The 17,914-nt window shown below is 40.4% G+C and overlaps 3 protein-coding genes across 6 annotated transcripts in view; all 3 read right to left on the bottom strand.

The window, feature by feature from the left end:
* Positions 1-4,895: 4,895 nt before the first annotated feature.
* Positions 4,896-17,914, bottom strand: part of LOC103143942 (myelin-associated glycoprotein-like) — a 34,220-nt gene continuing 21,201 nt past the window's right edge. The window contains exons 1-9 of one of the 3 annotated variants that reach the window (XM_016675672.1): positions 11,955-11,983; positions 11,223-11,310; positions 9,144-9,530; positions 8,510-8,827; positions 8,155-8,433; positions 8,019-8,054; positions 6,250-6,334; positions 5,142-5,175; positions 4,896-4,981 (exon numbers count right to left, since the gene is read on the bottom strand). In XM_016675672.1, the coding sequence (XP_016531158.1) occupies positions 8,171-8,433; positions 8,510-8,827; positions 9,144-9,530; positions 11,223-11,286 (1,032 nt within the window). In that variant the 5' untranslated portion in view covers positions 11,287-11,310; positions 11,955-11,983 and the 3' untranslated portion in view covers positions 4,896-4,981; positions 5,142-5,175; positions 6,250-6,334; positions 8,019-8,054; positions 8,155-8,170. Of the gene's footprint in view, positions 4,982-5,141; positions 5,176-6,249; positions 6,335-8,018; positions 8,055-8,154; positions 8,434-8,509; positions 8,828-9,143; positions 9,531-11,222; positions 11,311-11,631; positions 11,736-11,954; positions 11,984-17,914 lie in introns of those variants that run through there. The other 2 variants (XM_016675671.1, XM_016675670.1) reach the window with 2 other exon arrangements.
* The window catches only part of LOC103143966 (nectin-1-like), a 16,742-nt gene continuing 13,905 nt past the window's right edge, over positions 15,078-17,914 (bottom strand). Inside the window, exon 10 of the transcript XR_001663162.1 lies at positions 15,078-15,133. The gene's annotated coding sequence lies outside the window, so the exon portion shown is untranslated. The remainder of the gene's footprint in view (positions 15,134-17,914) is intronic.
* Positions 15,143-17,914, bottom strand: part of LOC103143941 (sialic acid-binding Ig-like lectin 7) — a 6,484-nt gene continuing 3,712 nt past the window's right edge. For both annotated transcript variants that reach the window (XM_016675668.1, XM_016675669.1), the window contains exons 7-9: positions 16,239-16,323; positions 15,457-15,500; positions 15,143-15,301 (exon numbers count right to left, since the gene is read on the bottom strand). In XM_016675668.1, coding sequence (XP_016531154.1) covers positions 15,470-15,500; positions 16,239-16,323 — 116 coding nt within the window. In that variant the 3' untranslated portion in view covers positions 15,143-15,301; positions 15,457-15,469. The remainder of the gene's footprint in view (positions 15,302-15,456; positions 15,501-16,238; positions 16,324-17,914) is intronic.

The raw sequence follows: 17,914 nt of genomic DNA, 5'->3' as shown, positions 1-17,914 counted from the left end.
CATCCATCCACTTTCGCTTATCCGGGGCCTCCTCCCAGTGAGACGCGCCCGGAACACCTCACCAGGGAGGCTTCCAGGAGGCATCCTAACCAGATGCCCGAGTCACCTCAACTGGGTCGGGCAGTTGAGGTGCCCGAGCCACCTTTCTGACAGAGGAAATTTGCCGACATTTCCTCTGTCGGCATCTTCTCAACGTGAAGATGCAGAGGCTCCACTCTGAACCCCTCCCAGATGACTGAGATTCTCACCCTATTTCTAAGGGAGAGCCCAGATACCCTACAGAGAAAACCCATTTTGGGCGCTTTTATCCGTGACCTCGTTCTTTCGGTCATAACCCAAAGCTCATGACCATAGGTGAGGGTAGGAACGTAGATCAACTGGTAAATCGAGAGCTTTGATTTTTAACTCATCTCTCTCCTCACCACGATGGATCAGTACAGCGCCCACTTCACTGCAGACACTGCACCAATCCGTCTGTCAATCTCCCGCTCCCTTCTTCCCTCATTCATGAACAAGATCCCAAGATACTTGAACTCCTCGACCCAGAGAAGGCACTCTACCCTTTTCCGGCTCAAGACCATGGCCTCGGATTTGGAGGCACTGATCCCCATCCCGGCCACTCTATTTTTTTTCACCCGTTAGAATAAGTTAGATGGGAAGATATGGAGGATCAACAAAAACTGTACAAAACAATCTAGGTAAAAAGTGCAAAAGTTATTTTCACATGTTGCTTAAGTAATGAGCATCGGATTCATAGCAGCCTCAGCCTGGTAAAATAAACAACAACAAAAAAACAGCATCTGATTCTATGCTTTGTTTCGCAGAAGGAGTGGTCTCTCGGATATTGACAATTGCTTGCAGGAGACATGGATTCTGTTGAAGTTTTAAATTAATGGATCTTATTTTACACAATTGCTAATCTTTGGATATCATGTATGTAATGGGCTTGCATATACACGCAACATATACAACATTTTTGCTGATCAATAAAATATCTTATACATTCCTCCTGCTTTGACTTTAATTGCTTAATGTTTGGAAGCGTGATCAATACAAACTTAATGACTTTGTTCACTTCCTCCCCAGCTTCAACCTTATACAGACAGACTACAATTCTGATTATCATTTGCCATCTCTTCAGAGCATCTTTCCTCCTTTTCTACCACTCTCAACCTAGCTCACAAGGCCCCACACCTAGAAAGTGGAAGCGATTTGTGATGTTCTCTTATGTAATCCAACCTTCAACCCACCATCCAATCCTACCACACACTTCACCATTGTCTCACTTTCCTGTCAGTGTCTTACATCACCCTCAACAGTTTTTTTCTGCCACATTACACATTTCCTCTGTCGGCAGTCTTTTACATGTTTTCCCAAAAGCCCTGCCCCCATGTGACTTCATCTTTAACATATGTGGCCGCAAACTGTCATTTGACTCAACTTACAGATGTTGATATTTGTGATATGCGAGCATATCCAGTGTCATTTTACGAATCATTTGGATTTACTTTCAGAATGCCACTGAAGGGCATGTCTGTGCAGCTGACTGCTATACGCAGTGAAATATAGAAAGTGCAGCCCATAAGCAGTCCCCTCCCGTCAGACTCTGTTGTCACAGTGATCGCCCACTGGGACGTAACTGAGTAAACAGGCTGCAGAGGTTAAGTTGTTGACAAGGGGGTTTCAGTAGGATACATTAATTCCCCTTAATTCAACTTTATGATTGTACCCTGATGGTAAACATTAGCTGTGTGATGTACAGAGGTTTGTTAGAGAATATTAGAGATCAAACGGCATCATTCTAAAGTACAAAGGGTATGAATGCTCTGGCTAATGTGATGAAAATTGTTTTAATTTTGCATCTTATGCTATGGCTGTTTGTTGGAACCCTAAGAAAACCCTCCCATGCCTTAAACCCACCATAATGTGTTTAGAAGCGGCCCTGTGAATTGTTTTCAATTAATAGCTCGTGCTAACTATGAATGTCTCTCTCACTGTAAGTACCTCTAACCACATAATGGACTTCCTCCAGGTTCTGGTTATATGTGAAGTCCTGTTCCTAAGGTTTCCTGTGTCTGCCTCAGCTGTGTCAGGGAAATTACTGGAGCCATCGCTCCATGGGTGGGCTGAATGTGGGTCAGTTATACAGAATGAAAAGAAGCTGTTATTCTGAAACAGGTCCCCTGTTGATTTGTCACTGTGGCGCTCCTGTCACAGCAGAGAGGGATGGTGGGCATGGGTGTCTCCTTAGTTTGTAAAGTCTCATCAAATCTCAGTTGGGAATGAGGTGCTGCGTGGTTACAAGACAGCTGCCACATGTGTGCAGGAGTAAATGGTTCTGTATGTTGTGCATGTTGTTATCATGCCTAAACAGTTCTACAATTTTATAAGCTTATCATATTCATTAAAATCTTTGTGAAAGTTACCTGAGCTGGTTCACTTCAAGTAACTTCAAGCCATAAGAACATGGATATATTTCACCCGAATTCAGTTTTACTTGGATAAAAGGTGTTTTATTTCAAACACTGAATTAATTAGTATCCAAGTACTAATTGTGAGATGGGATTGTGAGTTACTATAGTGGGAAGCTGTCCAAAGAGGGCTGTCAGAGACCAGAGCTGATGTTAGCGATTGTAGACGGAGATATTTTAGAGGCCCGTTTGTGCCTGAACGAAGATGGTGCACCGTAACAAGATCCCAAGGCCTGTGCAGAGCAAAAGGGTTGCTGTCATTTTACCTAGATCAATGTAAGCAGATGGGAACCACTCCACCACCTCTGGTACTGCTGTGACCGTCTAGATGTGTAAAGAGGTGCTCTTGTTAGAACTGCCTTTTTCAAAAACGTCTAAAATTATCTTTCCTGTGTTTTAGTGCAAACATTTAAACTGATTTGTTTTCTTGATCCTAGTGTGAGTGATGTGAAGGAAACTGGTTGCAAAAGTTTCATCAAGTTAAAATGCTAAAACACATTCAGGAACTGCTGGAGTGATGCTGCCCTCTAGTGGATTTATCTGTCATTGCATAATACCTTTTTTCAACCTGCTAGTTATTTCAGTCATCATAAACCTCAGCAGCACAACAAATAGTTTTGCACTGCAAAAAAATCAGAACTCTGCAGAGTAGCTTTTTCTAATAAAATCTTTCCATTTAAATCAGTTGCGAATAACAACTGGTTTAAATGTATAGAGAATTTCGGAAACAAGGCACTTTTATATGTTTTTATGAAAATATAAAAATTAACATCATATAGTCAACAATTGTGAAAACCTGTAACAGACACTGAATGCCATTGTTAAAATCATCAATACTCATCACATATGTTGGTCAATGTTCCATTTATTATAGTTCAAAAGTAACTAAACAGGTAGGTTTTTAGTTTTGAGTTGAAGTTTTAGTTTTGAAGTGCATAGACAATGAATTCAAGAAATGCTGCTTCTCCGTGTTTGGTTCTGGTTCTAGGGATGCAGAGCAGAACCAGAAGACCTAAGAGGTCAATACAACAACAGCAGATCTTTAATGTATTGCGTTGCTAAACCGTTTAGTGATTTGTAGACCGACAGAAATATTTAAAGCCTTTATTTTCTCTCTGAGCTACACAGAGCAAGTGGAAGGTGGTTAGAACAGGGTGATGTGCTCCATCTTTCTGGTTTTAGTGAGAACGCCAGCTGCAGCATTTTCAATCACCTGCAACTGTCCGATTGATTATTTTTAGGGAGACCTGTGAAGAAACAATTGTAGTAAACAATGCAACTAAAGATAAAAGCATGTATAAGTTCTATGAGAAGTTGCATTGCTTCCTCAAATGGTGAAAATCATAATTAAGATAATATGTCGGGTTTATTTAAACCTTGAAATTGATTTAAATCCTAAGACTTTAATAAAGCAGATTAACACCAGTTAATTAACTTGCCCAGATTTCTTCCACCTGTTTCTCTATTGGAAATCTAAAGAAAAATACCTGGTAGATTTATTTAAATCTTTTGTTCTTTTTTTCTATTTTCAGTATCAGAAAAATTGCCTTCTAATGAGGTTCATTTGTCAGATTTAAAGTACCTGAAAATGAAAACAACCTCTAAGCAGGCATTAAGATCCCTTTCTTTATTAACCCAATGTTTCTGAATGAAAAAGTTTTTTTTTTATTTGTCTGATGTAATATTCTAATTTTAAATGTGTTTTCATAAGCTGTTAACAGAAAATCTGAGCTCACAGAGCACCACTTCCCTGACTCCACTCAGCTCCTTCAGACTAGCCAACAGCAATTAGCAAACACCTGGTGGAACTGCACATCCGCTGAGCTCATTATAAGAGCTACTTCTCAGTGCAAAGCTGGCACAAATGTTTCGTAAAGGACAGGAGTTTTTAAAGAGACACGTACATATACATATATAACATTTTTATAATAACTTAAGTTACCATTATGCAATAAAATAGCACTATGCACCTGGAAAACACATAATACTGCCCCTTTGAGTAAATGTGCCGTTCAAGTATTTTAATTCCATGAATATGACTGGAGATTGCTTTGAATGGTTGTATAAAGATTTTTTTTTTCATTGCATAACTTTTTAGGGCAACTCCATAAATATCATAAATAGATCAGTTAGATCAATTGCAGCTATCATTATTACAAAGTAAGGCCAGCGGTTTGGGTGTGATAGATTAGAGATCCCAATTATTTAACAATTAGCAGTAAAATCCTAATGAAAACAGGTTTTCTTAGATGAAACTAACATCCTACAGACAGAAAGTGTCTTTATCCATAAGAGGTCACTGTTTATTCCCTTGTTTTGATGACCTCTGGGCAGTTAGACTCTGCTGAGTTGCTTTTTCTTAGAGATCTGTGTGTACGTCGTCTTCTGTTGCTGCCTGCTGCTACGCAAGGAGGAAGATGTTTAATCAAGAAGTTTAGATCCTCATGTTAAACAGCTCCCTCAGTGGTACTGGCCCACAAATCAAGGCCCAGTTAGTCAGTAACTGGAGTCTGTGGGAAGTCAGAAGGGAAAACAGAAATATAACAAACAGATAAAACAGTCATGATTACCAACAGATGATTTTGACTCTTTTAAAGAGCATATTGATACATAATTTGTTCATGATGATTTTTTGTAATCATGACGGTGTAGTATTACAACTACACTGACCTGTGGTGGGGTTGGACTTTTGACCTTTACAAACCTGGAAGAAATAATAGAACAGTGAGAATAATTATTGTGTTTCATGATTCAAGACAGGAACAAGTTCTGGAATTAGTGAGTGAGTCTGTAGGATGCAGACGTTTTTGGAGCACAAACTATTTATTTTTACACATAAGAAGCTCAAGTACTACAGTGCAACCAGAAAATAAATCAATCTCTTTCCTGAAAATTCTGCCCACCAATGTGTCATTATGACATTGCTGGAAAAAAGCTTTGCAAATTGATTAAACTGGAAAACCAAGAAATCACATTTACATAAATTACAAAAACAAAATGTATACACAAATACTTTTTTAGATTTTAGAGTAATCTAAGCAGATGTAAAGGTCCATCAGGCATTGCAGAGGCTACCAAGAATACGCTACTGAAAATATACCACTGGTTGTCTGGCCCTCTCCCAACTGGTGCCAGTGGAAAGTGGAGGCCACCACCTTGTGAAACTATTTCAGGTGACTTTGTTTCTGTGTGTAACACTGTGGATGAGTTGTTCCAAACTTTTCTTTCTGGTTTTGGTTTTTGTGTTGAACAACATTAGATTTAATGGAACAGAGTCGACATTCACCGTTTGGGAAGCTTTAGAAAAAAATTAGATGAGGTAACAAAAAATAAAGAATATTTTCTTTGTTTAATCAAAAATAACTCAGGTACATTAAGTTACGACAGAGGTTCAATTTTTGAAATGTAATTAATGTCTTAATTTTATATTAAGACCATATAATGTTGAGGGTATTTGTTATTTATTTCAACAAAAATAAATTCAACAATTAAAAAAAAATATATATATATATACATATATATATATATATATATATATATATATATATATATATATATATATATATATATATATATATATAATTAATTTGAACAAAACTTTTTTCGTCCCATATTGTCATACTGAGGGACTTCTGTGTAGAACTTTTAGGAAAGAAATTAATTTAATGCAATCAAGAGTAAGAAAGTTTTAAACAAAATGTAGAAACAGTTAAGTGCTGAGAATAGTTTCCAGGTGTACATTTACTCAAGTTCACAAAATACAGCTCAAAATACTCACCACATGACGATTTTGAGCAGGCAGATAAGTATGACAACACCGACTGCTACAATAAGTGTAATCTCAATTTGAGAACTCTCAGCTCCTGGGAAAAGAAGAAGCGAAAAAACCTGAAGACAGATATTTCTGACGCTAACCATTAAAACAACTTCTTACACCATTGTAAATATGTTACTTGACAACCATTTGTATAACAAGGTAAAACATGACTTGCAAGCAAGTAGTTAGCTTTTTGTTTTATAACTAAAAACCTCAACAGTTTGCCTTTACTTTGATGTTGAATATAAAATACAAGAAGTATGGAGCAACTGGAGGCTGACCAAAACTTCATTTAATTGATTGGTTTTTTTTTTCAGAATCAGACAAAGAAATCTTTTTGACTTCAAGATGGATACCAGATGGCAATAAAAGTCCAAAACAAAAAAACAACCTAACCAGGGTGTTTGGAGGGGGGCTTCGGAAAGACAGCCAGATACTGATGTGTGTCGACAAAGAAGTTGAGAGACAAAGGAGCAGAGAGTCTGATGTGCGGCGACAAAGGAGCAGAAACCTTGCAGGATGCCAGTGACGGAGGACCCTGAAGTCCTGAGGTCAGCCTTGTGGTGAAGGAACCCACAAAGAGGATTTGACTGATGGAATGCAGAAAGAGGATCTGGATGTCTGCCTTTCGGCCAGTGGAACCCAAAGGCTTGACGATCCTGTTAGTCAGGAGGCCAAAACAGAGGAGGAGCTTGAAGGTTGGGGGCCAGCATCAGCTAAAGAACTGTAAAGTCATCCCATTGAGACCTGGGGATGTCTTTGACCCAATGCTGAGGCCTGGTAGCTGAGGACCCACAACAAAGCACTGGGGACAGCGTTGGGTCAACCTCGACCCTCTTGGAGACAGAGTCACTGTGGAGCTCAGGAACCGAGGAGCTAACTCCACAGAAGCTGTTGCTGTGAACTTGACTGACACTGGAGCTGATGGATCAACTGCTGGTGTATCTCTGGGGCGAGGAACTGGTTTTAAAGTCTTTATGCATGGAGCTGGCTGAAACTCTGGAGTCATCCTTGTGTCTGTGGCTGTGGTGTTTGGATGGAGATGACAATGGAACAGGGAAACAGTGGTAGGAGATGGAGAAACCAAAGGTGAAAACTGGGAGAGAACAACAGGAACTGTGGAGGAGACAAAAAGGGCAAAAGACTGGGAGCTCTGGCTTAGGTGGAGGTGGCTTGCCAGCCATTTCTGCCAGAGCTGCCTGATGGTGTCACTCTACCTCCTCCCATAACTCCATTAAGTTCAGGTCATAAATTATAAATCCAAGGGGAAAGGATGGCAGGGAACAGATGGGAAAAATAATGGGAGTACATGAGAGGAACCAGCGAGGAGTGACTGAGAATAAGGTGCTTTAGTACTGGGAGATAGAGTGCTGAACAAAAGACCTGGGTTGAGCTAGCTGATTGCAGGTGTGAGGGGAGAGAGCAGAAGGCAGACTGAGAGGGAGATTTAGAGAGGGGGGACGTGGCACAGAAGTCGTGGGAGAGTACACAAGGAACTAGGAAATAAATTTAACACTAAAGAATAATTAGACACACGAAATAACCTAGAATCACTAAGAAAGGACTAATCCAGGTTAGTCTGGATCTATTTTGATCCAGACTAACTGGATCAAAATAAGAAACTAACAAGGAAAAATAATGAAACAAAAATCAAATCAAACTCCAAAACAGCTCAACAACCCAGGTTCCTAACAGTGAACAGAAAATTCTTCAGAGAAATAGATGGGTACCTTTTCTTTCAACGGCTTTATGAGTCGGCTCAATCACTGAATGGAGAAAAATAAAAGCTGAATCAATGTGATTGTTTAAATCTGTTTTCAGTTGCAACATTTAAATAACTTGATTTGGTGACTCAGCCACAGTAACATCCTTCCATATTTCTCTATTTACCTTTTTGATTTACAGAAAGATGAATCTCTGGAGATGTCTGACTACCAACATCATTCGTGGCCGCACAGTAATAAATTCCCTCCTCAGTGACCTGGACTCCATAATTTTCTCCTTCAGCTACTTTCATGGCTCCATTTGTGCTGTTCTTGAACCAGGTGAAGACTCTGACGGGAGGATTGGCTCTGCAGGAGCAATGCAGCTTCACCCAGTTGTCTTCTGATGAACTGATGGATGCTGAGGTTTCTTTGGGAGCATCTGAGGAAAATGTAGCAAACCTCCAGATTATTGACAAGAACCAGCTAAACCATGATGTTCTGGTGGTATTACTTACAGGAAAAAAAGAGAGTGAATTTTGCCATTGCTCCCTTATCGGGTTTGTTGTTATGTTTTCCTCCATTTACAGGATATCTGGCAGAGCAGATGATGTTGTATCCATCATATCTGTATGACAGAGTGATGTTCTGCTGGATTGTAGTTGTAAACGTTCCATCTGTGTTCCTCTCCATCTGTCTGTGAGGGTTTGGCTGGAGGTTCAAGGCGAGTTGAGGAGGTGAATATGGACAGGGAGTGAGAGCTGAGCACGTTACGGTGACAGAGTTATTCTCCTTCACGACACCTGAGATATCAATCCTGGGGCTCCAAGCAGAATCTGTGCTTTCACATCACACACACATTTTACATAGTGAGATACAGCAGACTGACTTCACTTTAAACACTTGTTGAGCAAAGCAAAATGGCGTATGATAAATATGACGGTTAGAGCACATTGAAAGATAAAGTTAGATAAAACATCCACTTTGTGTTCACAAACTGCTTTCTTTAACTCTGGATTCTGATCCTGTTGTCCAGAACATATATTATTTTACAGTGAAGTTTCATGGAGTTTGTTTTACATCAAAAATGCATCATAATTCATTTTCTCTACATATGAATATCAAATATAAATAAAAACAAAAGGCTCTCACCTTTAATTATTAAAAGAACAGGATCACAGACAGCAAACGATCTGAGAAGCCCATTCTCAATACTGAAGAAGTAACGGTCTGTATGACTTGGATGTATATTAGAAAACACAGTTGTGCAATTTTTCTCACTCAGATCTCCAATCATTTTCATTTCATATTTGTTTTTTGACCAACTGCTGTTGTAAACCACAAGACGTGGATAACTGGTAACCCAGACTGTAGATCTTATCCAAATTCCAGATGGTTTTCTTTTGCCGTCAACCTTCATTTCCTTGTGGTCAGTAAAGCTACATGGAATTAGCAAACAGGATCCACTCAGAGCATTAATATGTTTTGGCGCAATAATGTTGATTCCCTTGTGGGTCGACTGACAGTCGGTCTGAACTCCTGTAAAAGTAGAATAAAGATGGATACAATATGAAACAAAATGGTCAAGAAGAGAAGTTTTCTGACCCGTAAACTGCAACCTGCTACATGTGGAGCATTTAAACAAAATCAGGATCTATTTCTTGGGACTAGAAAAATAAATGCTTCCAGCAATGTCTCCAAATAACAGTGACAGAACTAAGGCTGCAGTGTGAACAGTGTGAACACAGCCTTAGTGACCCAAATGACTCAATCCCAGGTTTTTTTTTTGTTGTTGTTTTTTTGAGTAGTGCGACCTGTATCGATTTTTCATTACAGTCTGAACACTACAGGTTGGATTCTTTTCGAATAGACCCAGGCCACTTGGGTATCTGATTGGGCTGAAAGGATTCCTCGAGTGATTCGAGTACTTCGATTATTAAAATTCCTTGAGGAAAATTGATCTGCCTCGAAGTTTTGTTTTATTATTTAGCGCACCGTGTTCCGGTCGGGACTTTATTTGCGCTCTCACTTCCGCCTGAGTTGTTGACATAACGTCCAGTTTTCAAGTTTGGCCTGGGAGGATTTTAATGATTCATGATAATGTCAGGTTGTTTTTCGGGGGACCAATAAACATCCTTAAAATGACGGGAGCGATGCTTGGAGTACGGAAGCCTTTCTCCTCCCGGGGCTGCGGGTTCAGAGCGAACGGCGGGGACGAGCACGGCGGGGTTATTTATACAAGTGAGCAGATAGACTGAACACTGCATTGGATGCGTAGCTTTGCTGAAAATACCGGAAAATAAATTTCATATCATCCCGGTCGCTACAAGTGGGTGGCGAAGCGCATCGTGACGTTACATACCTGGTAGATGTATTTCAGAGTGGGACGAATGCAGACAGTGTCAAATCCTGTCACTAACAGAAACACAACGCTATAAATGTCTGGGCAAGGTGAGAGTTCATCTATTAAACTGACTGAAAATAAACAGAAAGCTGGAGTATAGATATTTTTTATAATAGCCTGCTTACAAATGGGTAGGCTATTTGTGAGCCTGCCTCTTTATTATTACACTGAATATAACTTCAGATTCTTGTATAACTTTTCTTCAGGTTAACTTGGAAAGTGAGCTATTATTGTTACAAGTTAATTTTCTAAACGACAGTAAAGTAACTGTTAGGGAAGCTCAAATGTGGAAAAATTGGACTGATATTAATATGCGATAGTAATACTGCTGTTATGTTAGATTTACCAATGTTTTATTTTATCTTTTTCTTATCCTATTACCCGATTAATCGTAGGAATAATCAATTGATTACGCAATTACTAAAATATTCATTTACAACAGCCCTAGTATTTGATATGTATCCAAATCAAATATCATCCAACCTGAACGTCATTGATACTTGATAAAAGACACTACTCCGCGTTCTGACGCACAAGGGGGAAGAAAAACAACAACCATTACGGACTATAATGAGGATTAAGTTGTTAATATGCTGGCTCCGGTCGGACAACAGCTTCAAATGACTATTGGTAAAACACTGAGTACGCTGCCTTTATTGCGCATGTGGGACACTTTCAGGCTGTTTGCCTGTTCACACTGGAGAACACAGACAAGTCGCATATATTTGGAAGTGTGAAAAGCAATGGTTAAAAAAAAATCCAATTTGACAAAAAAATTGGAATTGGGTCACTTCAGGCTGCAGTGTGAACACAGCCTAACAGCTCACCTGGATGAAAGAAGACACTCAGTAACACGCTGACTGTCAGCACGTTCTCAGACAGGGCTGCCATCACTCTCTTTTATCCCTCCATTAGCTCACAGAGACAAGATGAAAGAAAACTGTCAGTTTAAATAAAAGCGGATAATTAATTGAAATATCAAGTTATGTCAGAGAAATGTCACATTTAAAACAAAATGCATAAAAAAGGGTAAAACTAAAATATCAAAATTCTGGCATTACACAATTAGTTAACAAAATTAGGATGATTGTATTGTATAATTTCTGATCATAAATTTATGTCATTAATCCATATAACCAATCTTTTCTTTGACATAAATAGCATATATTTCACATTCAAAGACTATCACACCATTGGTAAATGAAACATTACTTTCTATCAAAAATTAAAATACACCTAATGAGAGAAAAAGTTAAGCTAGTGGTTAAGATCAGTCCAGCAGCTTCTGCCCCTATATAAATAAAAATCCAATAAATAACTACAAACAGTCTCCACTACAGAGCAACGGCTCCCAATGAACAGTTGACAGCAGTTAACTGCTATCAACGGTGCTGTGTTGTAAAATTAAACACAGCAAAAAACATTAATTATGATAACTTTTAAAAACAAACAAAACATGGCAAAATTACACATGAAGGCCTTTATTTATTTAAGTTAGTCTAAAATGCATGCTAAAATATAACACTTGTAAAAAACACAGAACTGATCCTAATACATACCAGTTTCAGACGGCAACAGAAAAAGGGAATGATCCCAGTTACTGGTTACTATGGTAACCACTAAACATCAAGGGTGACATAACTTATATAGAATAATAGAATGTACTTTATTAATCCCCAAGGGAAAATTGCTTATTTGTTGATAAGCTACTCCATCCAAATACTCCATTAAATATTAATAATATGAATATAACCATAACAGATAAAAGAAAGATGGCTTCCTCCACCTTCAGATTAACGCTAGTAATGCAATATGACAAAAAAATAAATGAATAAATAAACTAACAAGCATGTACATGCAAATATGTTAAATCTATAAATAATCTATGAATGGGTGCAGAGAAAATTAGATTTAAGTTACTAAGAGTTGGGCGTTGTAAAGTCTGATGGCATTGAGCAGCAGGTGGTTCAGCCCACAGCATGTGACAAGGTCGTACAGCAGCCCTGTCCTCAGTCTCATCACCCTCACTGCTACAACCAAACCACAGCTGAGCCATTTGAGAACTTCTGGAGATGACAGGTCTCAGTGCAATAGCTGAAGTCTATTGTAGAGAGAGTGAAAAGGAAGGGAGAGAGGACACTCCCTTCTGGCGCCCCTGTGTTGCCAACAACACTGTCTGACACACAGTGTCACAGGCACATAAACTGTGATCAGCCAGTTACAGTCCACAATCCAGGACTATCTAACTAACAGGTGGAAACAGGGGATCCACCTGAATTGCTGTCGTCTTCTCACCTGGTAGAACAGGACGGATGGTGTTGAATGCACTGGAAAAGTAAAAAAAAACATAATTCTCACCATCGTCGCCGGCTGGTCCAGGTGAGCATATACACGGTTGATCAGGAAGATGACAACGTCCTCAAATCCAAATTTGGGTTGGTAGACAAACTGCAAGAGCTCCAAAGTGTGATTGTACCAGGGGTTGGAGCTGCGCCGGGACGAGTCTCTCCAGGGAATTCATGATATGGGAGGTCTACAGGCCTGTAATCCTTGGAGTCACAGGGATGCTGCATTTTTGGCACTGGACCAAGGCAGGGTTTTTTTTCTACATCACAAAGACCCTCTGTAGGTACAGGTTCATGTTGAAGTTATGCTGGAGGACTACACAGAAGTTGGGTAGCACAGGCGTAGAGCACCCTCTGGCTCACACCATTAGGGCCTGCAGCCTTTGCCAGGGTGGAGTCTCACCAGCTGTCTTCTAAGATCTTTGGCAGTGATGTTTACCGTAGAGGTGGCTGGCGGAGGGGTGGGGGCATGGTCACAAGAAGAGGGAAGGAGGTGTGAAGGTGAGACTCGCGAGGGAATGAAGGACTCTGAAGAGGGAGTGGGGGAGTGGACAGCAGCAGGTATTGATGGGAGTATGGGCGGGAGGCAGTGACATGCGGTGAGGTTCATAGTTGGTGGGGCACTGAATTAATCATAATCATATTTACAAATGTAGACCCCCTGCATGTTATTGTTTACATACGGAAATTTTGCAAATGCAGATAACGCTGGAGGTCAAAGACACTATTCTTTTACATGTCATCCATAGCCGCGCTGTCGCGGTAGAATAATTCCGTTAACTCAATGAAACGTGGAAATGTAGGTTTATTAAAGTAGTGTTACGCTCCACAACAAAAGGAGAAACCGCTAAAGTACAATTCAAAACCACTTCTTTCTCGCTCTCTATATCGACCAAAACACGCACAGCCTCGTTGCCATAGCAACCGACAACAACGCCATTTCAGTTTCAGCGTACAACACCAAAAAACACTCAAATATTCCCTATACAAAGCACAGAACATTCAGTCTGTTGCAGTAGTATAGTTTTAGGCTTAATGTTTTGGGATTATAGCTACCGCTATTAGTTCATCCAAAGCCAAGTCTTATCATATTCAAAACCAATGCGATCTGGCTTTGAATATAGTGGTCGACCGCTTATGTTTGGTGAGGCTTCTTCGAAAATTATTTAAGTCACAAAATCCCTTCTGAGTTCACACAGTGCCACAACCTGAGAAAAGAAGGTAAGGGAAGCAGAAAAGGCAGTGTCGAGCAGAACATCCACTAAGTCGGTCTTTTCTGGTATACCACTCCGTTTGAGAAGAGCGGTACCCTTCTTTCTCCTAGTTTGAAGCAAACTTTTAGACAGAACACCGGTGTTGATCTTCCTTTAGTTATTTCCTGCTTCGATTGAAAATCCACTTTAGAAAACTGTTTAAGTGCAGAAATATAAGTACGTCTTCCACGTTGACGTCGGAAGAGAAGAGAAAGCAATATATCACTGCACTTCACTTATCTACTAGTGACAGCGAGCTACACTTATTAGCTCGCTATCACTCACTCTGCAAACGTGGAGTCACAAGACCAATGTCTGGGGTCATGAGCGCCCCCTGCCATGAGGCAAGAAAACTGCCTGCCTCACCTCGAATATGTTCTCTGCCGTTTGTGATCGTTCCTCAGCACACGAAACACGTTACACACAGAGTTGGTGACAAAAAAAACACTGTACTTTACATACATAATCTAAATTATGGAAAATCAGTTTAGATATTAAATGTCTTTTAAAAAGTTTGTTAGCGACATACAGACAGGAGGAACATGTTCCCATCGAACGGCAGCCAGCACGGTTAGGGAGAGGTCATGCAATCCAAGCTGAGGCTCAGCTTGCTGTTGCCTCACCACCTGTGCTTTCGAGCATTTGAACGGGAAATCCTGTTTTCAGACTGAAAATATGTGCTCTTGGACTATGGCATAAAAATTCCACCAAGAAAGCAGAGAGTTTTGCAAGCGAAGATTAGCTCCGAGCAGAGACTAAGTGTGAGTGCGAGGAGAAGTTTTGAGTGCAATCATTACAAATTCTAAGAAGAAAGACAGGAAGTCCTGCTTCCAAAATTAAAATGTAAGCAAAAGTATTAAAAGTTTTGAGAACAAATGACATGAAATCCTGCTTTCAGACTGGAAGTGTGTGCTCTTGGATTATGGCAGAAAACATCCTCCATACACATGTAGCCATCATTATTGCAAAGGCCAATGTTTTGATTGTGAGAAAATGAAGCTTCCAATCATTTAACAATTAGAAGTAAGACCCTAATGAAACCAGGTTTTCAGAAATCTTACAGACAGAAAGTGTCTTTATTTATAAGAGGTCAGTGTTTATTCCCTTGTGTGTTGATGACCTCTGGGCAGTCAGACTCTGCTGAGCTGCTTTTCGTCTTGGAGACCTGTGTGTATGTCGTCTCCTGTCGCTGCCTGCTGCTATGCGTGGAGCAAGATGTTTTATCAAGAAGTTTAGATCCTCATGTTAAACAGCTCCCCCAGTGGTACTGGCTCACAATTCAAGGCCCAGTTAGTCAATAAATGGAATCTATTGGAAGTTAGAAGGGAAAACAGAAACATAAAAAAATCAGATAAAACAGTCATGACAGGTGACAACAGATGATTTTGACTAATTTAAAGAGCATATTGATACATCATTTGCTTGGGGAGTTTTTCTATCATGAGAACAGTGTAGTACTACACCTACACCGAGCTGTTATGGAGTTTCGGATCTCTTCTTGTGAAACCTGGAAGACATTACAGAGCAGTCAGAATTATTGTTGTGTTTCATGATATGAGAGTAGAACCAGTTCTGAAATTAGTAGTGAGTGAGTCTGAAGGATGCAGACCTTTTTGGAGATATTTTTATAGTAGCTGCAGTTGGAAAAATATGTTATAGTCAGAAAAGTGAGTAATAGCCTACACCATTTATATATTTGCAGCCTGGAGGAAGTCTGAGCAGACAGGACCAAGCCTCCGAGCACCTTTACCTTGATTTTCTATTCTTCCAGCTAAGAAGTGTAATCAAATTACCATTATGGACAATGGTATATTTTGTTGTTATACAGAGTAAATGTCATGTCAAGGTTTTAATTGGAATTTGCACTGTTGATTTAGAAAAAAAAAAAAATAGATGAGGTAATATATATATAATTTTTTTTAATATATAGGATATATTTTCTTTATTTTCAGATAGTTACAATAGAGGGTCCACTTGAAAAGTATTTAAGGTTTTACTTTTACACAAGTACCAACATTGTTATATCTAAACCCTATAACTGGAGCTATTCTTGATTTATTTTGCTCTACATTTACTTATATGTGCATACTTTGGGTTTTCTTTTTATTGAATTTTTCAGAATTTGCACAATACTTTTTTTCACCCCACATCATCATAATGGGGGAACCAAATGAAGGAACAGTTAAGTGCCTGGAATAGACTCAACTACACTTCTAAGTACACATACTCAAATTATCATACTCACCAAATGATGATTTTGAACAGGCAGACAAGCATCATAACCCCTAATGCTGTGAGAATTGGAATTTGAACTTTAGAACTCTCAATTCCTGGGAAAATAAGAAATGGAAAAAACTGAATACATGCAAGATATAACAGCAACATGCTGGACTCAGCCTTCCAGATCAACGTTCAGTTATTCTGAGCGGATCGTGACGAGCGGAGACCGGGGAGGAGTTCTCTCCCCGGTGAATGAAGGTTGGTGTACGAACTGTGGACTGGTAAAAAGCTGCTGCTCTGAGGTGATAGAACTCATGACAGTGAAATGTCTATCGTACTCTCTGCCTCCAGAGTTTACAGCGATGTTCGTCACCATTGTTTACATTTTGCAGGTTGCTAACGGCAACAAACCATTGAAGGAGCAGTATGACACCATTAGCTCACCGTTGATTGCAGGGGACTTTAATCATGTGAAACCAGCAGACGCTCTGCCCAGTTTTTTTACCAATATGTCACCTTTCCTACAGAGGGAGACAACACTTTGGACTGTGTGTACCCCAACATTCACAGTGCGTACAAAGCTCTTCTTTGCTCCCATCTTGGCCTCTGAAGAAGACAGTCACTGTGCCCAGGGATGCCGCCTCTGTGCTCCAGGACCATTTTCAGTGCACACATTGGCAGGTTATAAAAGAGGGATGTACTTATTAGGGAGAGGTGGACCTGGAGGAATACACCTCCACTGTTTTGGGCTTCAAATCTAAGTGTCCTGATGATGTCATCACCACCAAGAAAGCAACCTGTTACCCAAACCAGAAACCCTGGCTGAATGCAGAGATCTGCTGAAAGCCAGGGATGTTGCTTTCAGGACAAGTGAGGCATCACCTCTCAGAGAGGCAAGGAAAGAACTGACTTCAGGCATTGTAAGGACTTCCTGACCAACAGAGCTTAGACCGTCAGGATCTATAACACTGTCTCCTCCTCCATCACCCTCAGCACTGGCTTGCTGCAGGCAGTGCACTGAGCCCCCTCCTCTTCACTCTGCTGACATATGAATGCTCGCCAAGGCACCCCAGCTTTCATATAGTGCAGTTTGCCGATGACACATCAGTAGTGGGATGCATCATGAACAGTGGTGGAGATGGTAGTGGATTACAGAAAGGACAAGGATCCTCTTCAGCCCCTGTACATTGGAGGAGCTGCTGTGAAGGTGGTCTCCAGCCGCAGGTAACTTGGTGTGCAAATATCCACAGACCTCGCCTAGAGTGCCAACACCTCCTGTCTGATCAGGAAGGCCCATCAGCATCTCTACTTCCTCTGGAAGCTGCAGAGAGGTGGACATGGGAACTCAGTTCTGAGGGGCTTCTATTGCTGTGTGGTGGAGAGCGTTCTCTACACCACCATCAGCATGTGGCATGGCAATTGCACTACTGCTATGAGGACGACTCTGCAGAGGGTGGCTGCACAGAGTATTGTGGGGAGCAGCCTTCCCTCCATCTTGGACCTCCGCACATCATAATGCAGGAGAAGGGTGCTCCTCATCCTAGACACAGTCTGTTTCAGCTCCTTCCTTCAGGCAGGAGGCTGAGGAGCATCCAGAGCAAGACCACCAGGTTGAGAAACAGTTTCTTCCCTGCAGCTGTCAAACTGCTGAATTCAGTCTGCACTTAATTCAGCTACATCTTACATTTTATTTACACACAC

Source organism: Poecilia formosa, unplaced genomic scaffold (genome assembly GCF_000485575.1).
Source record: "Poecilia formosa unplaced genomic scaffold, Poecilia_formosa-5.1.2 Scaffold118, whole genome shotgun sequence".
NCBI classification, from domain to species: Eukaryota; Metazoa; Chordata; class Actinopteri; order Cyprinodontiformes; family Poeciliidae; genus Poecilia; species Poecilia formosa.
This window is presented reverse-complemented; position numbering and strand designations above follow the sequence as displayed.